Source organism: Struthio camelus, chromosome 3, assembly GCF_040807025.1.
Source record: "Struthio camelus isolate bStrCam1 chromosome 3, bStrCam1.hap1, whole genome shotgun sequence".
In the NCBI taxonomy this organism is placed as follows: Eukaryota; Metazoa; Chordata; class Aves; order Struthioniformes; family Struthionidae; genus Struthio; species Struthio camelus.
The window spans coordinates 103,228,274-103,253,877 of record NC_090944.1 but is presented as its reverse complement, the minus strand read 5'-3'; the positions used below and the strand labels follow the sequence as shown (position 1 = coordinate 103,253,877).

Below are 25,604 nucleotides of genomic sequence, written 5' to 3'. Positions count from 1 at the left end.
GAAGGGGAGAGGAAATATTTTAATGTGTTTATACTACTGTGTGTATAATGTTATGTTCTCATGTTTCACAGTGATTTAATCAAAAGGATGTGTTTATTCACAATAAAAATCACAAGCAGGGGTTTATACTGCAGATTTGGCTGGTATAGCTTATACCTGTCTCTCCCAAAACCCTTGCACTACAATTTTCAGTGACTCTACTCTTGGGGTTCTGTAATAGCTTCACTTATGACACGTATCCAGAGGCAAATCTCCTGCAGGAGGAAACAGAACTAAGTAGTAAACTGTAGGCTTTCCGTTAGTACTTCCAGAATGACATGCACTCGGGGTTTTCATGACACCGTAGTTCTGAACTGAACCCAGCATGTTTTTATGTGCGTCTCTACAGAATCTTATGAGACCTGAGAGATTCTATCTGAAAAACACCTTATTCTATTCCCAAGGACAACAGGTTGTACAATGGGTTTATCCCAGGCAACTTCAAGTGGTTTCAGATGATAACCATGCTGCATGAGGATAATTCAGGAACACAAATTATTTATCTTCTCCCCATATTAAAGCTGATAAACTTCTAAATAGAAATAGATTTAACAGTTTAAACGGTCAAATGACCGACTCCCTTTCCCTCTCTCTTCCTCCCTCCCCCCCTTAATTAAATGCTGACAGAATAAAAAGAAAGAAAGAAGAGGAAATAAGTTATTTCCTAAACCAGATCTCTCACAGTTATTTTATCAATCCACCTGGTTTAGTTCTTACCATTAGATATGCTTGTTCAGCCAAAAGGAAAGCTGACATTGTATAAAAATTTACCATGTAAGTAAAATAATCAGGGTTTTAGAACTATTGCCTAATGACCTTTTTACTTTTTTGACAATATATAAGGAAGTTCTGTCTTATCACCACTTAGTCATCAATTAAAAAAAAAAAAATCCAGAGTTCTCCAAGATTAGAACAATTTAAAACAGGGCTATTATACATCCCGCATATATCAGAGTCTGGAATATAAACTTATAGTAAGAGCTAAGTACTGGGGCAGGGGGGAGGAGAGTCACTACATTTATGCACAGACCAGAGGCAGATCTTTCCTGAATTTCTCATCACACATGAGAGGGATATAGTCTTCGCTAGGCCTAAAAAGGCCTGGAAGAGACTCTGAGAGATCACCTAATCTCCCCTCTCTCTCCTTCCCAAGGCAGGATGAAATAATAGTACTGCACAAAAAGTCTGTCTAACCTATCCTTAAAACCCTTCTGTTATGCAGTTTCCACAAACTCCCCAAGGAATGTATTCCAGTGCTTCAGTCACTCTTCATATTAGAAAGATTTTCCTAATACCTAACCCAAATTTCCCCTGTTGCAGTTTAAGCGCTTTACTCCCTGCCTTATCTGCAGCAAACTCTCAAAAAAACTTTATCCCTCTGTGGATCTACCTCAGATATAGTTGGAGACTGCTGCTGTGCATCTCCTCAGTTACATATTCTCTAGACGAAAACGACCTCATTTTTTTCTCTCCTCCTAACAGGCCACATTTTGTAGGCCTGCATTCTCTCCTGTTTTGCTTTTGATTCCCTTCCCTTAGTTCTCCCCCTTCTTGAAATAAGCTGTCCATACCTAGACTCTCTATTACAGCTGAGGCCTGATCAGAGCTGGGGAGAGCAGCAGGGTTACTAAACATGCCTTGCTTACAACGCTCCTGTTGATATAACTTATTTTTTCCCCCTATCAGCAACACTGATGGTCAGACCCAGGCTGTAGGCTAAGCCTAAGGGGCACAGCCCTCCTGAATCCATTTTGAATCTGTTGAAACGGATGTGATCCTAGTGAAGTGGCCACGAACATTCCTTACGTGACCTTAGCACAAGGACTGAACGCCTCAGATTAGCCCTTATTATGCCCCGAGAATTGAAGAAAAGCTTTCTGCATTCAAACCTCACCCATATGAAGACCAGATGAAATATGAGCCTTATTCTTTCTCTAACAGTTAGGAGCATAAACCAAAGTCTGGAAGCTACACAGTTTCAAAAAAGTAAGGCACAGCCACTGGGTGACTATTTTTTAGTTTCAATTTACTATGCCTATCTTCAAGTAGGGCAGAGCATCTATGCTCTTGTCAGAAGCTTTGCTGCAGTGCATTTACACACTTCGTACCTGGTTCTCTTCCCACCAGCTCAGTAGGACTGTTTCCAAGAAGTAGAGTGTTGAGAGAAATTAGACATGGCAATGAAATTAAACAAAAGACACCCCAGCTGTATTTCATCCAAGATCCAATGCCTTCTCCGATGCTTAAAAAGTACTCCCCATGGTTCTGTATGCATGCACACTCACCCTCCCAAACATTTTGAACAAGGAGGGAGATGGATATGTCATGCCTTCCTCTAATTACCATGACTGGATAGCTATAGCTACATATTACATGTAATTAATTCTTAATGACTTAATTTTTAATTAATTTTTGTTATTTCTGTAATTCTTATTTTTTGTGGCATTTGTATGATATTACAGCTATTTCCTTAGTTAAAAAAGCTTAACCTCTGATTTGCTGTCACTCTGTAACTGCTCATTTCTATCACCTTTATGGAAGCCAACAGGACTAACCAAAGAGCAGGTTGCTATCCTGCTTTCCATTACGATAGTAACAGGAAAGCGGCCTCCACAACTTCTTTCTTGGTGCTGTTCTTATTATCATCATTGCTATTATACACACACACACACACCCCCCTATATATACCTATTTCTGTCTCTAGCTATGTCACTCCATCTTCATGCCAGCGTTTCCTCCTTGTTTCTTGTTCATGTGCTCCTTCCACAACCTTCTCCATCCAGTCTGAACAGAGCTCTTAAATGTCTTTGTTCTACTGCACTATTGTTTCTTTTCCCTCTTTTTAAGCCCTGCTTGCTTCTTCAGCATCCTTGACAGGCAGGGAAAGAAATCATCCCGAAGACTAGATTGGCAATTTCATGCTTCTGAGACTTCTAAGATAAGGAAAAAGATAACTGAAAGAAAAGTCTCTAGAAAAGTCTTTTCCTTCCCCAGTTACCATGGGGATACAATCTCTTCCTTGCTCCTTGTCACAGCAAATGCAAGGTCTTCTGCTGACTTCCTTTAAAAAAAAAAAAAAAATCTAACATACAGCAAAATTTTTGGTCTATTCTAGGAGAGGCGAGTAGCCTACCCTTCAGTTCTCTTAATATCAGCTTAAGATAGAGATGCAGGTACACAATTTACTTGTTTAAAGTAATTTACTATAGCAAAAATTGCCTTATTCAACTAGGCTTTCTTCGTTAACCTTGACACATTCCGACAAACTCTGTGCAGTCTACAACAAAGGCTTATCCTGTCTTCTTTGACAAGGATGACCGTCACTTAAGCATCTCATTAAAGAAGTAACTGCCTATGTAGGCCCAAGGCAGAAATAGTTTTGAGATACATTTATAGTCATATTTATATGTCTCCCAAAAGCCTTCTGCTGATAAAACATTCTCTCTCAAACACAGTCTTTCTAGTCCAAGTCTGATGAATTCACAGCAATCACAATCAACTTTCTTCTGTTGAAGTGCATAACACATGAATCACATACACACTGGAAATTTGGGATCTCTGTTAGCAGGTTTTATGAATAACCTTTTATCTTCCTGTCTATTTTACCACTACAATGATTCTCTATATGCCCTCCTCAGGCAGAGAACATCCCATCTTGGGCTACAGACATTTTCCACGTCTAAAACATTGTGAAAAAATCTAACCAATAGTTGGTAGTAAACAGTATGCCTATCATTTCCCTTTACATAGCTTGGAGTGCTCCAGGAAAAAAAGATTACCCAAAATAAATTAACAGAGTCTCAAACAGAGTTTGAGATGCCTGACAAAATTGTCCCAGTTCTGTTTGATTAAATTTACTGGTGGGGATTTTTTTAACCTGGTTTGTGTTAACATATTTTAAAGTTATTATATGCAGCCTAGATCCACAAAGGGATATTACACTGAGAAGCCTAGCACCTCAGAGCTAAAATTTTAGCCTTAAATTACACCTCCAATCAGTGCTAGGCCTTCTTGTACAAGACATGAGAAAAGAAAAGAGACCAGCATGCTGCTGAACACACACATCACCAACCTGTTAAACAGGAAATGCTGAGAACATAGGATTGTGTTTAATTCAAATCCTTTTAGGGCTTAAGACACTTTCCTTTGAGGAATCGGGGTACTCTTCACTACAGCTGGGGTTCCAAACCCTAACATGACTATGCTATGGTGTTTCTTAGGGAGCTGAATCCAGCAGGAGAGTTTTAACAAGGCTTAGCTGACTGAACACCTGAGGAGAGCAGGCAGAGCAATGCTTCAGCTGCAGATCCTGGTGTGAATTAAGCAAGAAATTAGCACCCAGATGGCCTGTCTTCTTCATGTTGAAAGACTTACCCAGAAATAGAACTAGAAGTTCCTCAAGAGTCTTACAATTAAAGGTTCACATCTGTGCTTATGGTTAGCAACTGGAGACATTTCCAGCAGTAGGCAACGCGGCATGGGATTCGGGTATGCAAGCCTTGTTTACCTCCCACTTAAGATATCAACTTCCTTTGGGACCTAAAGCGTATCTGGACCCAAAAGGCTTTCACTGGAAGGACAAGGGAACAAAAGCTGTAAAGCTAAAGTCTAGGAACAGATAATTATCCGTAGATCTATGACAGAAATTCAGTCTACCCAGTGCTCATCTCAGCTGTAACACAGCAGCAATGACTTCACAGCTCATCACAAATTTCCACTGATGGCTGGCACTGTCACAGGAACTACATGCTCAGATAATGAATTCAGCATCTTTCCACACAACCTGATAGTGATACAGGAGCTCAGGTGGGCATGAGAGAACACACAGTAGTAGTATTTCCTGTCAGATGCAGCAACTACAGTCTACTTCATCAAGACTCTTTTAAGAAGCTCTGAATTAGGCCCCCTTACACGGGGAGTACGATTCATTCCTACTTGATTTCAGTCATCTGAAATTACATACTTTGCCTAAGGTTATTATCTAGGATCCTTCCATTATCAAGACAGCAGACTTCACCCTACCCTAAGATAGTACACCAAGTCTGAAGTTGGAAAAGTGTATTTTCTTTAGAAAAGAAATTCTTGAAACGGACATACAGTTTTTTTTCCCGCAGGTACGTGACTCCCTTAAACAAGAAACCAAATCTTAGGGGTTACACCTCAGGTATCATTTCCAGGAAGAATAAGGAATAAAGTTAAAAAAAAATACAGCTTACAGAATACACTCATCTAGTATTACGTTTCCTGAAAGGAAGCGACTGAAAAGCACTAAGGAAGTCAACAAACCGTAAACAGTGACATAAGGCATAGAACGTCATGGAACTAAGCTATAAATACACATAGCCCTCTCCACATGCTGAATCACCATTAAAAATCACCTCTCTCAGCAATGCGTGAAGCCAAGATCTTTTTTCCTTTACTTTTCTAAAGGAAAAAAAAATGTCCACAGAAATAAGGATTTCAGTGGTTCTGAAAACTCTGTTTCATGGGACACAGAAAGGACCTTCTTCTCACGGTACTTTTTTCGTCAGCTTTTGTTCTTTGCTTTTGGCATGGGCGACGGCCCTGGCATTATGGAAGAGCACTTGCAGGGCTCCGGTGAGCAAAACCAGACTTAGCTACTTGCAACAGGCAGAACTGATCCTTGGTATCCAAGACTTGGATCACAGCAGTTCCGATGTTAGCCTTGCTAAGGGACTTTTAGTTGTGTGGGCTCAATCTGTCCGTGCATCTAGCTGAATTACTATTTTTCAAACATGTCATAGAGGTTTTCCCCATACAGAGCTCTCTGGAAAGTCTCTTCTCTTTTCTCTTCTTGAGAAATCTTTGGTTTTGGAGCCAATTCTCTTTCAGCACAGCAGTGGAGATGCGTTTGTCTCATTCTGTGCTTTCCCCTAGCTATAACACGTTTCGGGCTGCTTTTAACTCCATTTGCCAGACTACTAATCTGGTTTTCCAACATTTTTCTCCATACTGTTGTTTATCAGTCTTGGCCTCCATCTTTTAAAATGTGGATAGTTGATCATACATTTCTAGGTGAATATAACATTTAAATTAATTCCTACAAAGCACCAGCAACCCTTGCCTGTCATATGGGCATTCAATTATTGGTGAGCTCAGGGTCATAAGATCTTTTTGGAGTCCAAAGAGACAAATAGAGCCGAGGAGGTGGGGGAGGAGGAGAGGAGATTTACTGGCTGATCCTCAGTCATGAACCCTGTATGGACACACACAACTGTGAAGAAAGCTTGGAGACAGTATTGTTAAAATCCCTGCGGCTCTAGTATATTGAGGGAAGTAATTTGTGTTTATACGCATCTGTTCCGTCTCTGAGGATTTCAAAGAGCTCCACAGTCTTTTATAATTGCTAAATAAACCATGTTAATTTGTTAATTTTTTTTCCCCAGAATTTGTTGCCCTACTTTTTAAAGCAAAAGCAAGGCAAATGTGCTGCTTGATTCTACAGAGCTTACTGCATTAATGTCATCCCAGTTAAACACTTCAAGTATAAATTAAGTTTAGCCTCTTGTTTCCAAGTCCAACTGGAATCAAATATAAGCTCTAAATAGCTTTTATGAATTGTCATGGCTTTCAAAAGCGGTGTGGGAAATGCACTTAAATGGGCGTAAAAAGAATTCTTTTCTAAAATTGTTCAGGTTTTGTCATCAAAACCACACTGTTGCTTGATTCTGATGCTGGCTGCACCAAAACCTTTCTTAAACATTTTAGAATGTGCTGTAAAAACTTTCCTGCCTCCTCTTACCTCAAAAAATGCTTTGCATTTTGAGAAGAAAAAAAAATAAAACTGGATGTTTAAACAGTAAACCATTCCTTTTTTGTATTTGATCTTGTACAACCTCAGGAGCAAGACATGAATGTCAGTTCCCATGAGTGACTGAAGTGAATTTGATTCTACAGTCTCTTCACATAGGCTGTATTGTGATTCTTCAGTTACTGGGATACTCCTTTTCTGTCTGCTAGTCTCGTAACTGCTCATTCTCTTTTTACCCTCCTCATGCTGCTGTCTATGCCTGGTTTAATCAGAGCACAGCAATAACAACATTATTCTCTTACCTATAAATTTCCTAAATGTGCTATTTAGAAAAGACACCAGAGTTCAACTCTAACACACACATACACACTTTAGCAGAAATTTCATCAAAGGAACACCATAAAATGCTCTGATTAAGATAAGCCCATGAGAGAATTATTTTATTGTCTATGCAAAGTTGTTCCACAATTAAATATCAAGAACGATGGAAAGAATATCTGAAGATCTGGTGAGATTTTTCCCTGAAGTCAACATACACTGAATGACTAATACAGAATTGTGGTAGAATGTCAAATTACACAGATGCATTTACCTGGCATGTGTGTCATATCTTTGACTGTATTTTTTCACCAGTAGAACATTTATGTATTTTACAGCTGTTTTCCCATACTTATTGATGGAGAAATAGTGTTATTATGATGCAAGTGAAGTCAGAATGCTGCAGTTTCACAAAAATAGTGTAAAACTGGAATTTTAAAGCAACACCTGTTTCTACTAAAATCAATCTATGCAGTCATCAGTGAAACACTATGTGTAAACTCTGTACAAGCTTAAACGAGAGCTTCTTTAAGTTATGAGTGTAGTATGTTTCCAATACTAGGAAATCAATTGCTATGTCAAAATTGTAACAAAGTATTCTGCACATTAGAGCTCTATGGTTTGGTACATTCTCTTCCACACCAATTGTATTTCATCTATATAAAAATATATAAAAGGATGATGGAAAATATGAGGCAATTTAATGTGTTAGTAATTAAAAACGCTTGTTGCCTGATTTGCATATGATTTTTACTGCTTCCTCTTTATGCAAAGAACTAAATACTGCCCTCAGAATCATGAGCAGATTTTAAAACAGTAACACCATACATGCATACTTCAAGCCACAACATACATACAATTAAGCCAATGTAGCATACTGTAATCCTGTATTCATTAACCACTATGTGGCTTAAATTCCAGAAAAGTTTTTGTTTTCTGCTTATCTAAAATTCTTCTTTATTTTTTGTGGTACAGACAAGACTGACTCCTTACTGTATTTTATAAAGGATTTTGGGGAAGACCAAAAAATCCCCATCTATCTTAAAAACAAACAAACAAAAACACACTATACTATCCATGCTATTTAATTGTATAAACTTAACATGCACTTCAATTGCAAAATTTGTCTGCATTTCTTATTGTCTTTCTGAATGCATAGAATAAATTAGGCTAGTTTACCATCTTTATGTTTACACACAAACACACACACATACACATATGCTTGAGATAGCTTTGTTGTATAAACATATGCTTTATTTACTTCACACAATGTAGTTGCAGTTGTGGGGAAGGTGGTCTTTGCATTTGGTGTAACTTCTGATTGCCCCAGGTGCTAATTAACGTATTTTCACAACATGCCTGTAAGATAGGTAAGCGGACGTACAGGTGGGGATTTTGCAGCCCAGTCAGGGTATGCAAAAGCGTTCTATACATCCAGGCTACACAAATTCCAACAACATTGGGCAAGCGACTTCAGAAGTAGAAGATTCACTTTTTTCAGTTGGAAGGGCAAAACACAGAATGACTCTAAAAACTAGACCTCAATTGTCACAAGCTGGAAAATGAGGCATATATTTAAATGCCTTTTCTGAAGAATAGATATTAATTTTAGGAATGTAAAAGAATGCATTACTATGTTTTTCAACCTTGCTAAAAGTTTATACTTTTGGGTCTTAAGTAGCATCAAAAGCTGGCCACAGGCAAAGAAAGAAACAGATTCTGTATCTCCCTAGTGCATCACTGAAACATGGCTGTTTGGAAGCGATCTTTTCAGGTCTCCAGTCCGCTTGGATCAGGACCATTGCCACACTAGATCAGGTTAGTGCAGCTCTGTCAAACAGAACCTTGAAAGCCTCCAAAGATGGAGGTTCCCCAGCTTCAGGGGGTGACCTGCTCCAGCGCTGCAGCATGCTCCTGCCGAAACTTTTTCCCCCTTAATGCCCAGTCTGAACCTCCCGAGCTGCAACTTGCGGCCACTGCCCCTAGCCACATCATCTGCACCGACTAGGAAGATTATAGCTCTGTCATCTCTGCAAGAACCCTTCAGATAGGGGTAGGTTGCCATTAGATCACCTCTTTGCCTTCTCTTGAGCAGAACCAACCAACCCATCTCCCTCATCTTCTCATCACATTTATGCCCCTGGCTCCAAACCAGTAGCCCTCACTAGACCCTCTCCTATTGTTTCTCCACTTTTCAGAAAGCGATGAGAATTACCATGAGAATTACTCAGGGCTCACGGAGAGCTTATATAAGATGGGTTGTACAGTTGGCCTCACCTATGCATCAAAATACGCTGATGTTTACATTACAAATGTTGAGATGCACATGATCTTGTCCTTTTCAGTATGCAAGATACTCTCTTTGCTAATCATCTCAATACCACTGAAAGCCTATTTCTATCAACATATATTTAATCTTCCTACTGGTACTAAATCATATTTATACCTTTTCTGCAGCTGCCAGTCCATCCAGCACAAGCTATATCCATTTGCTTGATAAGACTCTGAATTTCCAAAGCCGTTTCCTTAAGTATTTACTAATTCTGCACAAAGATACCTGAAGACCAGTCTGCGGTAGCTTAAATAGCCAGGATTAATAAATGGATTCAGAGAGATACTTCGTAGTATAACTGCTTTAAAAACAGATGATTTAGAAGTATGTGAACTGAACAGTATTTCAGCTCTAGTCAACCACTCTAAAATTATACAATGTCATATTTACAGGTACTGATTTTTCTTTCTCTTTCTGCACCAAATATGGTACGAGTCCTTTGGAAAAAGCAATATATGGCCACACAAATAAAACTGTATTATAATACTAGGCATGAAGAGATGGAATTAGTTATGGAATCAAATCAAGTGTGACCCTTCCTAAAATCCGGAGGAGCCTGTGAACTCAAAGTTTAATTCAAATTTCTTAGTATTATTTTCCAGTTTTGAGGGGAACGGTTGCTTTAAAAAAAAAAGTGATTTAAAAAAAAAAAATCACTATTAACAGTTGTAACATACTCCCCATTAGGCACAATCAATGAGAATTAAAAATTTAGCACTAGGACACTTGAAAAATTTTGTATGTGCTTCATGACTAATTACACCAGCTAGCAGTAGAAGGTTTTTACCCAACAAGAAAGAAGGTCAAAATGCTGCATGGTGGAAGTGGCTACTGGCAGGTAACTGCACATTTCGTGTCTCAGGGCAACTTTAGATGCTAGTATTGTATCCCTGATAGCTTCCCAAAGTTTCCAAGCTCTGTTGCTGTGATGCATAACTTTACAGTAGACTCAATTTAAAAGGCAAAAAAAGGAAGAGACCATTTTGCTGTATTTAATACATCTATTACACTACACGTACCGAAAGTGGTCAGAGGAATGAAACTGCTCAGAAATACAACAGAGTAAGTGTCCTAGCACTTAAATGAATTTTAATCAAAAAATGTTTAATGGGGCTAATTTTTATTTTTTACATTTTTTTTTTCCCCTAGTAACTCCAGCTGCTTATCTGCCAGCATTGCAATGGGATATTCAAACACAAGTGCCTGTTTGCAAATCAGAAGATGCCCTGAAGCCCCTACTCACAGCTGGCAGTTCTGCTCCCAATGTGCTGTTAGCCCACATCGCTTTCCTTCTGCCAGGACAGGCCTGTCTCTAAAGGTATCCCAGCACTAACACTTGTTCCAGTGTCAAGTCTACCCATTTCATGTCACATCAAATCGCCTTTAGAAGCCCATAAAAATCACTGCCAATTGCAATGACAGCTGGAAAAAAAAAAGAATTATTTCATGGAGTACATTGTCTTTTATAGATGCCACTGAATGTCAGCTTATACTGCATGCTGCTTAGTTTTCTTAACAGGAATGTTTTTCTCATGGTGTAATATGGGCATACACCATGGAAAGACCTGCAGTACTGTTCTGCTTTCTCCAGAGTGCAATATGATGGTATACTGCTCCTTCAGAAGAGCTAGGCAGTGCCCAGATTCAGAAAAAAAAAAAAATGCATAGAAATTTCACATGTTCACCTTTGATAATTTTGTTTTTCCCATGCATCTAGAACGCCCGCTTCATTGAACTAGTGCCTGTTCATCCTTTCTTGTCACACTAAAAGCACCTTGTTTTTTTTCATTCTGTTATATAAATATGACCCACTACCTCATGTGACAAGTGACAAATTATGTTATAAGAACATATTACTTGAAAATTACCCAACCTCAGCTGTTGGATAACACAAGAACGGTACTTCAGAAGGAGTTAATAGATATTAACGTATTGGGAGAATAGCACTCTGAAGCAACTGCGTTGTTCTCATCAATAAATATCAGACAGAATTTGCTTGTTTTTAACACGAGGGACTGTAAACTGGCTATCTGGCACACTCTTGGCTCAGACTACTGCAGACTGATGCAATGCAGCTCTGAAAGATGAAGACTCTAAAATACAGTATTGTAAAAGAACAAATTATTTTCAAGTGAGATAATCTCAAAAAAGCGCTTTTGAACCAGATGGTACGCAAAAACAACTGTCCTTTTCTTTAAATAAGTGCTGCAAAATTTACAAGAAAAAAAAATGATTTTTACACAAAAAGTTCAGTATGAAACTGTATACAAAATAAATCACCACATGAAACAAAACTTTTGGCTTTTTTCATTCTTTTCTGATTTGACAAATAGCAAGATTTTAAATAGCTTAGAAACTTGCTACTAATAACAGAAAAATAATAGAACGGCTTAGAAAAGAAATGGCTGCTTAATCTTCATGCAGCTATTTAACAGCACTGTCATGGTTCAAGTGGATGGAAGATAATGCAGTGGAACTACAACCAGGACAAACAAAAATTCAGACTGTACCCTGGTGAGCTGTCCAGGAGCTTAGCAAGATGAAGGTAGACCTGTTTTGCTCCTGGAGTTTAACCTTGCAAAAACCATTTATACCCCATAAGCAAAATACACATAATAAACAGAAAACAAAATCACACTCTATCCTATTTCTTATCCTCAAACTAAAGCAATAGCTCTTAGTATTTTAAAGCAAAATGCATAAATATGCTCAAAAAATTAACAGAATCATTTGTTCTGCATGCTATTTTCACTGATAACTATCAATGGGCAATGTCAGCACATACTACCTAGCTACTGTTTCATCTCATCCCTGAAAAAAATATTTAATAAGGAAAAGAAAAAGCCTTAGTGCTCAACATTAACTTTCTGGATCTTGCTTTTTAATAAAATTATCACATTTTCCCTTTTCATTTTCACGTGAGTCTCTCCACACTGCCACTACTGATTCCTTTGCTCAATAAGAGGCTCTCCCATGAAATGAAATTATGCATCTAACATTAGTTACGAAATACCATGGCATCACCTGCACTGTCTCATCAATTTCCTTGTAGTAACTATATGATGAGCACCCACTCTGCTATACGCATGAAGTAATTTGAAGCAGCTCATCCCTTGGTTTAAAAGACAGGCTAGGAACTACATATGGATGGTTGTCACAAAATACTTGACACATGAAATTTCATATCCTAAGCTTATCTCACTGTAATTAATTCAAGTATTCATAACATTAAAATACTGACAGCTGAAGTATGACATTAAATTTTGATGGAAGTAACAGTCTTCTATCCTTAGAGTCCATTCCAGTACCTCTGAAAACCAGAAGCCAAACTAACCACACATAGCTGACCACCATCTAGGATATACAATCTTAAATTCTAATAACATACAGCTCTTAAACTGTGCTCTTTACTAGCAAAGTCTGAACTGTTTTATCAGAAGCTGTAATTACCGTCTCCCATTTCTCAAACACAGAAGTGGAGGCAGAACAGGTACAGTAGCTTTTCCTCGACTGCTCAAAAACCCAGTAACAGCCATTTCAACACCATACAAAGTCTCAGAGTTGATCCTGCACTCTACCACTAAAGGCAACATTCAAGTCATGCCTGAAAACCCATTTTAGTTATCTGTCCCTCAGGTGTTTTAAGAAACACAGGCTTTCCAGTAAAGGTAGAATGTTTTACTAACCAACCACTAATTTGGGGGCTTATTAGGGTTTTATAGCAAATACTCTTCACCTTCAGTTCCTAGCTTCCCTTCTCACAGTCCTCTCTCTCATAGAGTACTGTAGTTAACAGAGACTTCCAATAAGCAAAGCAGAAAAAAGAACTAGACTAGTGGCTCCTTTGCCTTATAGCTGCATGGAGTTATTTCTTTAGGCTACGATAGAAGAAAAATCTCATATAACCCATTCGTTTAGTAGCAGTTTGGTAGCTAGCTTACAATCGTTCTGAAGTTTACAATACTGAAGGAACATCATCTACACTTGCAAGTAATGCTGATCATGTCTGAGGTAAACAGACACCGTCAAACGTCCTGAGAAGAAGGGTAAAAGTTAAGATTTTTCTGCCAGAATCTGACCAGCAACAGTCACTGCAAGTATGGGGAAAACTGTATAACCTGGTATTTATATGCCTATTGGCTGCTAAGAGTCAAAAAAGGACACAGTCCAATGCTGGTGGACGCTGATATCTTGCTTAGAGGACAATTACAGCTGGCTTGAAGAAAAAGGATGATATCTGCTTTGCAAAAAGAAGTACTGGTAGATGACAAAGTGATTATATACCTTTGTGAACCTTCTGAGAAAGGGATGTAGTGTTTTGCAAGCAGTAAACTTTACTATTCTGAATTAGTACTGAGAAAGTTAATCTAAAGGCCTCAGGCTGTCCACTGCTCTTCCCATTAGGGCTGAGATTCTAGTTAATAGCCACTGCATTTACAGTTGTGGAAAAGAAAGCAGGGGTTACATTTAAATATAAGTGGACAGATCACAAGGGTGTGCAACACAGAAACGCAAAGATACTCACACAAGGAAACCATATTTGCAGATTTAGGACAGCTTCTTCCTAAACCCTCCGCAGAACATATTTCTCTGTGCTGTAGCAGAGGCAGCCTGTCAGGAGATTGTTAAGTACCTTAGTTGCCCATGTTAATCGGTCCATTATTTAACCGGAGGAACTTTCCTCCGAATCAAGCCAGCAGACGCTCTGTAATACCTAACCCATAATTCATCAAGCTCTTCATCGTCTAAGCCAAAACATGTCCTCAAGCTCCCCATACAATGGGGCATGAGCCAAGGCCACAAGCTGGGCACCTACACAATCTTTTTTTTTTTTTTTTTTTTAAATAAAAATGCAGTTGAAAGTCTCATGCAGCCTCCATACTGTGCAGAAGTTCATAAACACATAATAAATTAAATACAGAGAAAAACAGTCACCAATGAGACCACAATCCTAGACTTCAGCTTTCCAAGAAGTGTATCCATCATACTGAAGTAAAGGGAGCTGTCATCTTAACCTGACTACACTCTCAGTTTTGCCTACTCTAGCAAGTGTTCACAAAGCACCTTTTATCTGAAAGAAAAACCATCATGTGGAAATACTGTAATGAGATTCCAACCGGGAATCAGGTTCAATTTTTTTCTTCATGCACGAAATCTGTTTTGCCTCTCAACAGGATGCGGAACGTTGGAGCATTTGCTAATCTGAGAATTATCTCATTTTTAATTATTTTGACTTATCTGTGTTGATGTATTACTGCAATTCAAATGAAAATAAGAATTTTTCAAGATACTAAAAAGAGGGAGCTTGGGGGGGGGGCAGGAATGAAGGCAGAGGAAGGTATGTAGGTATGTTTTTCGCAGTTATACTCACATTGAAAAGGTGATACCAGTTGATCCTGGCCCAGTCTCAGTGGTAATGAGCCCTCAGTGGATTGTTCTCCTGAAATCACTTTTTTTACTGGATAATATTTGGGTTTGATTACATATTCCTGTGTTTGGCCATGATGAAGGTTCATCATCAATGTCTGAGATGAAAGGGGTATCATCCTGTTTTAGGGAAAAAAAATAGGAGAGAAAGAATGATGTAAGAATTAATAAATTAGATTGGAAAACAACTGATAAAAAAAATAAAGACATATTCATCTGTACTCCTAGATCTCTGTATAGTTTGTGAAACTTACTAGCCTCAAACTAAACACCAGTTTTTTTCAGGCATTTGGCATTCTCATTGTCTTGTCAGCTTGAGGGGCAGCTGAGAAACCTAGAAAGACTGTGGGGATTGTATCAGTATTCTTTCTGATTGAGGTATCCATATCACGGATAGTTGAGAAAACAGGGAGGGACAGGAAAAATCTCTCTCAAAATTATGAGCTGCAGCTCAACCTTGTTAGCACATAGAGCTTTCCAGTCTTGCCAGAGAAGCAGGAGTGTACCTAAACCTCTCTGCTTCCTACAACTGGCATTTTATACCAAGCATGGAAAATAGGGCCTATGCCCAGCTCACTTTCCCTCTGTTCCCAGAACCTATTCCTTCTCAACCACACTCCTTTGACTATAGTGCAGAATACTGCTACTCTTTTGCTTTTTCAGTGCCTTTTCCCCCCGCTCTCTTCAGAAGATCTGTCCGTTTCTCAGCTGCGCATTATATGCTGTTCACGTTTTCTTTGCCTGCACTACTGAAGACCTCTGACAAACGTCCCACAACCACACGGCTTCCTTTCACAGCAAAACTCTTTCCTCCTCCTGTCAAACAAGATTACTTCTTCAGGCTCACTGACTCTCTCACCCACAGTCCCAGATCCTTATTTGCACTGTTAGATTACCCCCTAAAACCTCAGCTTCTCACTGCACAAGACCATGTCAGCTTTCAAAGGAAATCCCCTCACTTCCTGCCCAAAGCATAGTTACATACTCTGATTTATAAATATATACCATTAGCAGTAGGAACCAGTTCTTTACTGGCAGTCAAATTGGCCTTCCCCACAGTTGAAGGACACACTGACACACCTTACAGCGCTACCCAGCAATAAATAGGAGAGAAAAATCATGTAGCTGCTAGCCACATGAAACGAAAATGCAAGTTATTTGGGGGCCCTGGGCTGCAGGGTCCCACTGCCTAGCTGTAATTGCAAGTCTTCAAGAAATTACAGCTAGTTCCTCAAGAAAACAGTGCCAATTACTAATCTAATAATAGCAGCTGCTGGGACTGCATTGTTCTTTGCCCAAGTGAAAGGCATAAAGAGTGGGGTGCTGTGAGCTTTCCCAACTTTCTCCTCAGCTGAGGATCTGTAGTAAGTTAGGGGTGATAGAGTAGAAATGAGGGTAGATCACAGTATTTGCAACAGCCAACCTCAAAGAGCCACAGATCTACAGGGTAACTGTTCTTCTCTGAGGATAAGGTGGTGAGCCCTGTATCATAGAGAACTGCCTACCAGCACTTCCCCAGAGTGGTGGGACTGAACAGTTTCAGTTGAGTTGAGTAGAACAATGATTTTAGTATTGTCCTACATTTGGAGTGTGGCCCAGCCCCTTTCTCCAAAGCAAAGCCTGATTCTTCAGTGCTGTTATCTGAGGATGCTTAGTAACTGCTGCAGGCAGGGGATTTGTGGTTAGAGCAGACAATAGCGTTTTGTCCTGCACAGACTCTCTGGTTAACTTGGATCTATTTGAGAAAAGTGCATTCATGAGCATAGAAATTCTATGACCCTTACACACAACAGAAAAATAATTCCTCAGACTATCTCCCAAGCCAAAATTTTCTAATACACTGCTTACATAGCCTAATCGTATGTGGTTAAAATCCTTTCCCCCAGATTAAGAGAGGATACTATACCTTCAGTGTTGTCTTTAGGCTTCCTATATACCAGATCAAAGCCTCACTTCATATTACCTGCAGCTGCACAGCCCTTTGCAATCTATATCCTAACTAACCTCAGTGCAAATAACTACTATGTCTCAAGGTCTGCCTGCCAGCATTTTGGCAAAAGATCTGTGTGCTGGCTTTTAATTAACAGAACAGCAAGCAATTAGTCCAGTACACTTGTATATTTTGACGTCATACCTTTCCTTGCCTCCTTCTCAGAAACATTTCCATCTTGCACAAGCTTTCTAAGGTGTTAAGGCTCCTTTCAGAGGCTCATCAAATTACTTCATAAACCAATCTACACCAGCTACCCGATTTTTACAAGTATCCACTCCTTCCTTTGCAAGGAGCTCTTCAGATATTCCTTCTATCTCAAATTGAGACAAAGGCAGATCAAGATAAAGTCCAAACATTTTAGAGATTGAGGTATAGAATCCTGTATAAAATTGCACACACAAAAAAAGTCAACTATCACACCACCAGTCCTTTCTTATCGCTGCTTAATACAGCTGCCATACCATCCATTTGTTAACTTTCCTTGCCAGGACCCCTCTGCTCTGCATACATACAATTATAAAGGAGACAGAGGTTTGTTCTGCTTTACTTATATGCAAACAACTTGCTAACTCCTTTTTTCCCCCTGAAACTATCCACTCAGGATATCTGCTTTTATCAGGATTGAACGTGTCTACACACGTCTCCACCAGACATCGTTCTTCCTTAGCTCTTGTTGTTTTGGCATTTTTGTTGTTTTAAGATTGGAAACTCGATTAAGAAGAATAACTCTCATTGCAGTCATATCAGCACAGCACAACACAGTTATCAATTTGGTTATCATATATTTCTTTTAGATATTTACACAAATCTGCATATAATTATTTTACCCTAAAAAAAAAAAAAAAAAGAATTATAGCTCCTCTTAGTCTGTAGGATGACTATTATATGCCACAATTACCAATGTCTTAGTAACACATACACTACTGATGATATCGGATGTTGAGGGAAATTTGTTTAACCAGGTACTAGAGATTTGCTTCAAACTATTGGGGATCTAGATAATAAAGAAACAGAAAAGTCACAAAATTGGACTTAGAAATGCTCTTGACACTGTCTCAAATGGCATTCAGACCACCCAAGTTAGGTTCATATGGTCTTTGTTTCCCTATCACCAACTAATTAGAAAACTACTTGGAAAGCATATTCTGAGAGTAGGTAACTGGAATGATGGTTAAATAAGAATTTGCAGATGTCCGCGTCAGGTTCAGCATTCAAATATGGTGCTGCGTGATCACTCTGGCTGCTGAGGTTTGATCGCAGAAGGGGCATTTGAAGCAGCTTTGTCAGCTGGTGCAGTTCAGTACTTTTTTTTTTTTTTTAAAACAGTGACTTGGCTAAAAGAAGAGTGGGTACAGATATTATATAAGGGGAGAAACAGGAGAGGCTTCATGGAAGTTGGAGGTCAGCCTCACAATTCAAAATAGTCTAATAAAAAGTATCACCAAGAAAGCTGAAGGCACTGTCTTCAGTACTGTTTACATAACGGATTAAATTTCTTTGAAGAATCACTACAATCCTTCCCTCACATACTGATTTCTCTAAAGAACTGGTTTGAGGCCTGTGTATGAGGACATTAATTTCTGTACCTGTACATAAGAGGACCTATGCTGAATTCTCTTCCTCCACCTGCAAGTGATGTGTAAGCAGGCCATGACAACAGAACTCCCTATTACAGCACTCTGTTAAACATGACTGGTTTAACAGTGTTATCTTCTTTGGCCAGATACAGACGGTCATTGTCCTTTAAGTGCCATTTCACTTTCTCTTAAGGCTATAAACATGTTGTAAAGCATATTTTCTATATTGCCACATATCCAGTCACACTATAGCCCAACCCTGTCAAGGTTCAATAGAGCTCATCATAACATTAAAATATACACACACACATATATACATACACACACATACAGAGCAAAGCATGTACTAAAGACAGAAGTGCCATACATGGGAGGCTGAAAGTTTTAGCACCAGAATCTAAAAAGTTCGCCTACTCCTTCCTTCTCAAGTATTGAATTTTTCTTCCTTAATTTAACTAGTAATTAAGTAAGGCAATATAAGAGTAAGTTTTGTTTTACATGAAAGAGTGGTTAGATTTGGTACATGGGCAAGCTGCAATCTTTATTCTATAAACTCCAATTCTTCAAAGGAAATACCTTCACCTGAAGCATGAGCTGGTACTTTCATTAGTTTCAATGGGGAGTCAAGTCACCCGCCCTTGTATCACAAAGGTTTGCTGCACAGAACTTGCAAGGCAGAAGATGAAGACAGGTTTGCATCAAAGTGAAGAATTTTCTGGATCCCTGCACATTTTCCCTCAATTTTGATCTTCTTGGTGTATAACTACCAGTGTTCTTGAGCTTAGGTGTGAATAAAAGTACTCCAAGTATTTAAAAAACAGACCATTATTACTTTACTGCCGGTGTGGACATAAGCTAACTGGCAGCAGGTTTTTGCCAGTTATCAGACCAGCTCAACTGGCCTTGCTCATGAGATCAGTTCCAGTAGGAGCTGATATGATCAAATACCAAAAGATTTATGAGATCCCTCTGATCTGACCGTTCTTTTGATACTCAGATTCTCCTCAACGTGACCTAGTTCTGAAAGATGTCAGTTTATAATCTAAATGGCACGGCACAGCATAGCTACTATCCTGCCTCTCCCACTAGAATCAAGGATACTGCTCTTCAGTTGCATCCTGCTCCTGGGAGCTGTATGGCACTAAGCACATAGCTCTGGTATCAGTGGCTTGGGTACAGATGCTACCAAGGACCCAGGTTTTTTCTTCCTGGACTAGCATAAAGGGGACCTGCTGCACGACTTGTGAAGAGATGGCCCTTAGCAAGGCTAATACGGCTAGCACTGAATAAGATAAGGGTAAGATATGAGTTCAAGTGGGCCTGATGCTACTATGAGGGCTTTATTTTTGCTTTACATAGATCCCTGTGAAAGAATTCTTCAGAACTGTCTCTTTTAATTGACCTCAGAAGACAGAGGAGAGCCTTTGGTGCCTCAGAAAGAAGACAAATAATAGGCCAACACTGAGAAAGATTAATATACTTTGAATATAAAATTCCACAAAGAAATATTTCAGGCCTAGGCTGGTAATGAACATCACCCCAGTGCCTGTTACATCTCTGGCAGAGATCTCAGCAGCTCTGCTAAGGGACACCCCCTGATCCTCTGAAAAGCACAGTGGCTGGTTCTATCGCTGTCGGTGCCAGGTTGCCGAACCCATCCTCCTCCCAGCCTGGGAACATAAATGCCTCTTTCCCTTCCTTTAGACCAGCCTCTGCCAGGCCTGGAGCCCTGTCTGAGCCCTTTGCGTGGCGTGCAGGTGCCATGTCCACAGTGACATCACCCATGCCAGATGCCCCAAGGCTAAGCAAAAGCCAAGCCTGCCATTACGCTCCTATTGGTTTAATTGTCCCAAGGCAAACAGTTCAGATAGACTTTAAACTCTCTGTTTAGGGCACACTGGGGTGGCAATGTTAGGCACTTTTTGGGTGCTGAATGGACTGTTTTCACCTATTCCCATGGTTGGACTATACAAATAAAAGAGTAAGTAGGGTGACAGCAGGATTTCTTCACAACACTAGTCAAAGTTCAAGGCAGCTAGAAATAGCAGGTCCTATCTTGCTATCACAGCCACCAAGAGACTCTTAAGGTCACAGGCTCTCAAACTAGACTTTTATAACTTAGAACACATGAATGAAGAGCACGCTCACCAACCCATGGACACTATACTTATTATTAACAACCATGACCACAACTGAATGTATTGTTTTGCTTCTGAACTTTTAGCATGTTGCTTATCCATCTATTACTGTGCATTTGAACAACACACAACTCAGTGGAGCCCTTGGGCATTATTTGAATGCAAAATATTAAAGTGCTGCTAATGCTCCCAGTAAGAGCATTAAAAAATGCTCCCAGTTAAAAAGATGCAATTATTAATTCTAACCTTTTAATTTTGCATAAAACAGGCAAGACTTAATAAGATGTTTGCATTACATAGGCTTATGTCTCTAATTCATGTGGTAGATTGTAACTAGGTTGTCCAAACTGACATTAACTTCAATAAACTTGACAAAAACTTTCCACAGCTGAAGCACGCACTAGGCAGACAAGCAGATGTCTATAGTACTGTTTACTTGTTGAAAACCCAATTAACTACCACTAAGGTTATAAGAGCACTTCAAAGGGAGAACAAACATCTACATTATTAGCTAACCTTCATGCACAAGAAAGTTCTCCTGTTTGATAAAAGCACACCAGGAATGCTATGTATCAGAGTAACTCTGGCAAGCAGAAAGGAGAGCAGCAACATTTGGCATGAAAAGCACTGTCTAGACTAAATAAGCCGAGCTTGACTCAGGCTGCTTATTTAATTTTATTTACTCTAAGTCTGATGCTCCCATCGTTGGCTCCTAGCTAACAATACTCACAGAAATCTAGCACAGTCTTTTTATACAAATCTACAAATTAATTTCTGCTCCTTCTCTACCTCCTCTTAAATTCAGAATGAGCAGAAGAGGAGAAGAAAACTCAACATTTTAAAATTATGAAATAATAAAGAAAATATGCAGGACTGTTTAAAAGGCATGAAAATAAAATTAAAACTTCCCCTGCTCCCCAAAAGTTTTAAAATTCAATTGCTAGACCATGGTTTGGTTACGAATAATTTGTTTTCAAATAATGCCTTTATTTATTTTTACCTTTTTTTTTTTTAAATGTCTTTTAATTAAAAGATAAGATGCTACTTACTTCATATACAAGATCTTATTTGATGTAAAGGAAATGATACTAAGAATTTTAATAAAGATATTTAAGCTATATGAAAATGAAAACCTGTAAACAGGGAATCACAACTGTTTTAGAATGAAGCTCTCCGCTAAAAAACATTAACTTCTATCCCTAACTACCAACTTTGCAAGATAGATCCAACTTCAGTAAATATAATTTCAGTGATAACATCCTTGTTGAAGACACTTTCAGGGATTATCTAAACTGAAGCATCTCCTAACAAAGCTAGACCTGTAGCTATCTCACGTGTGTTGCAATTTATACCAGGTTAGAATCCTTTTGCCAGCATGAACTGGTTTAACAGCTGGACTAAAGCTCTATGAACTAATGTTTTCAAACTAAACCCTACTATGACTCCATTGATTGATTATGTATTCTGCATGTAACATGATAAATTGAAATTTGGTGAATTGTGAACGTTCTTCCAGGTTTCTACAGAGTAGAGGGGTACTCAGTTTTCCCAGAATCATGAGCAATGATTCATTTCCTAGATCTCAAAAGGAGAAAAAGATCTTAAGGCAAGAGAAATGTATCTGTTGGCTGAATATTCAGATATGAAATAAAAATAAATACATATGCACATTCATATAGTCCAGTGGAAACAGCAGTTGTTGCAAACAAGTTGTCCAACAGCAGACAAGCATTTTTCATATAATGAGTGCATTCACGGATTCAGTTTGGAGAACAATCCTTCTGAAATGGCATTAAATTATACAAACGGTAATTACATCAGTAAGAAAAAGGAAAGCTTGCCTGCTAAATATTTTCATCAGGATGAGCACAGAACTTTTGCCTTCCCCTCCCCCCCACCCTGCAAAGTGACATCAGGATATAGCTCATACAAATCCACAAAATATTCTTAGAGCATTAGGTCTTAACAATTCTCAGTATAAAGCAACAGCTAATGAAACAGTATGCATGAGCTCCACTATCAAACAGCCAAACACAAGAAAGCATTGAGTACGTAGCCTCAGTGTAACAGCAGTTTGCAAACTCCCCTCATCCCCACAGAAAAAAACCCAGATAACTAGGAGCTACAAATAATGAATTATCTTATGCATACTGTCACCAATATTTAACCAACAAAACTCTTCATGGTTCCAAATGAACTAACTGGACATCCAGATTATTTTATACAGATTCTCAATTCTTTTATAGATATATATACACACACACATAAATGTATATATATTAATTACACACACACAAATCACGTGAGGCATCCCTTTACAGCAAAAGTTCAAGGAGGAAGAGAAATATCTAGGTGTTTTGTTGACTTGTTCATCGATTTGTTTTTTTTTTTTTTCCCATGACACTAAGTTTGATAATACCGTATCCATGCAAGATGTTTCATCAGTGCCTTTCGGAAATCATGGAAATCATTCATTAATAATTCAGTCTTTAAAACTCTTCCTTAAAAGCCAATGTGACAGATATTTGCATTAAAAATCTAACCTTCAGGCACATTAGGTAACAATCATGATTCAAGATGAAATCTGCCAGTTAATGGCAACCTACCTTTATCATAAAGACCATTGAGAGTTTCTTTGCTGGAAGTTCAATACAAAATCTTTAGTCAAATGAATGTATGATTTCTGCTTCCTGTTCCACATTACATTTTCCATGCAAAAATTGCTTTTGTTTTCATAGTGCTCTTGGCATGTTACTGAATATTACATTGACACAGTGTGTGTGATTAAAAAAAAAAATTGCTCTGATAAAGACACAAGTGATCATCTCTAATCTACCCATCTGTGAAACATAACTGGTATTAGGAAAGTCTGCTGAAATGGCAATTAAAACCAGAAATATGAACTACCCTAGTAGATGCTACATGAAAAAGGCAATCAGCACAGCTGCTGCCAAGGAAAACCATGCATCACTAATCTACTCAAATTCTTGACTACGTTAAACAAAACAGCAGACAAAGAACCCAGTTGGTTGATATAATTTATCTGAAACTCCAAAAGGCTTTGAAGGATTATCTTACAAGAGGCTATTAAAAATGCCTAAGTCGTAAAACAGTATCACAAGTTTAAAATGAGCAAGAAGATGGAACACAAAACAGAATTTTTTTTTTTTCTGGGAAATAAGTTAATTATGGGATGCCCTTTTGGTGTCTACCAGCATGTATGTGGTTTGGTAATGCCTCACTTGAGTTAAATAAGTAATTAACTTACAAGTATATGAAATCGTGCTACAGTAATTCAGAAACCCCCAAATCTAATTCAAATCTTCAAGACTAGCAAGCATATATTTCTGCCAGAAGAGTCTCTTCTGAGAATACACTTATGGCCTTGTCTGAATTACAGCAGAAATCTGTAATTTAGAAATGTAATAATTACAGAAAGGTAAATATGTCAGTAAAGAACCTAAAAACTTAAGTCTTCCCTTGTGATTCTAATAGTGTAAATCATGCTTGTGGAAAAAAAAAAATGCAAAGAGCAAGTAACTACAAGTTACTACAAGTTTTTGGTGTAGATACAGACAGGTTAGCAAAAGCGTTATTTTGTGACTACAGCTCATTATGTTTAGGAAACTCTTTTAAGAGTGTGATCTTGCTGGCCTAAGTACGACACCTCAGAAGAGGTCAGAAAAATGGAGTACAGCCTCGATTTATAACCTGTTTATAACTTAAGACTCACGCGCAAGTATGACAGCACACAAAGGACAAGATAATTAATAGTGGCTAGATGGGAAGAGAGAAGAACTGAGTTAGGTACATGGACCGTAGATGAAATTGAACACTGATTAGCAAGAGAATGCATATCATAGACAATCCGAACTTGCCACACACACTACTGATGTCTAATTTTACTGCAGCCAGTCAAGAAAGAGGCTCTAGCATCCAGACACAGAGCCTGGTGAAAATTTCCCATGTGCAACATTGGATTAAAAGATAAAAGTCAAAGCACTATTGTGTGTAAAGAGCAGGGGGAAAATAAAACAAAAGGATTTTAAAGGCACTGATACCAAGAAAGCTAAAACAGAGTCTTAGTAGTAACTGGGCAGAGGAAACCTAGATTTTCACCACCCAGCTTCCAGAGAAAATCTTTTAGAGAACATACGACAGAAACATAGAAAGTAACTCTTAATTCAAAATATATGCAATAAAATCCAGACTAAAAAGGAAATACCTTTTCCATGTACTGCAGCATCTGTCCATGGAAATAACTATCGCAAGATATTATGAACTGCATTTGCTTCTGGGGGTGCAAATGTAAATGGATGATGAACACATCTAGAATTCTATTACAAGATCACAGAAAAAACAGAAATTCCTATGCTTAAAGATATGAGTTTCTACATAATAAACAAAAACAAGCCTTAATTTTCTCCTTGTAAGGAAGAACCAACAAATGTGCAAGCCAGAGCAGTTTATCTCTCTGTAATACACACTTAATACACACTGGTTTCATATGTAAGCAACTACTAGCAACTGTATGACATTCATTTTCCCCAACTGCTATATACAAAACTGACATGTGCTTATTATATGGGAATTAAGGAGATTTTATTGTAGGACAATCATCTTAACCATATTTACTCAAAGCTTTCAAAACTGATTTGACAAAAAAAAGCATAAAAAAGCATAGTATTTTATGACAGAAATTAAAGTTAGAAAATTTCAAGATTGAATCCAGATTACAACTGTAGTACATGTATATTTCAGCAGAGGCTCTTTTAGGTATAATAGGACAGCATAAAGCATTCTACAAAAGGTCCACAACTATTTAAGACAGTCACCTTCTTAAATATTCTTTTTTGCGTGCATCTCACCTCACTACTGAAAATATTCTAAAACGAAGACTGGACAAAAACAACCTTTGTACAATTCCACTGAGGAAGAAGATGCAAGAACACCTGATGGACTGTACTGGCTAGAGGATACAGTCCCCATAGTTCCCCAGAGACTGTTC

At 38.5% G+C, this 25,604-nt stretch overlaps 1 protein-coding gene across 10 annotated transcripts in view; it reads right to left on the bottom strand.

Moving 5' to 3' along the window:
• LTBP1 (latent transforming growth factor beta binding protein 1) overlaps nucleotides 1-25,604 on the bottom strand; it is a 223,123-nt gene that overhangs the window by 146,881 nt on the left and 50,638 nt on the right. For all 10 annotated transcript variants that reach the window (XM_068939409.1, XM_068939411.1, XM_068939410.1 and 7 more), the window contains one exon: nucleotides 14,833-15,008. In XM_068939409.1, the coding sequence (XP_068795510.1) occupies nucleotides 14,833-15,008 (176 nt within the window). The remainder of the gene's footprint in view (nucleotides 1-14,832; nucleotides 15,009-25,604) is intronic.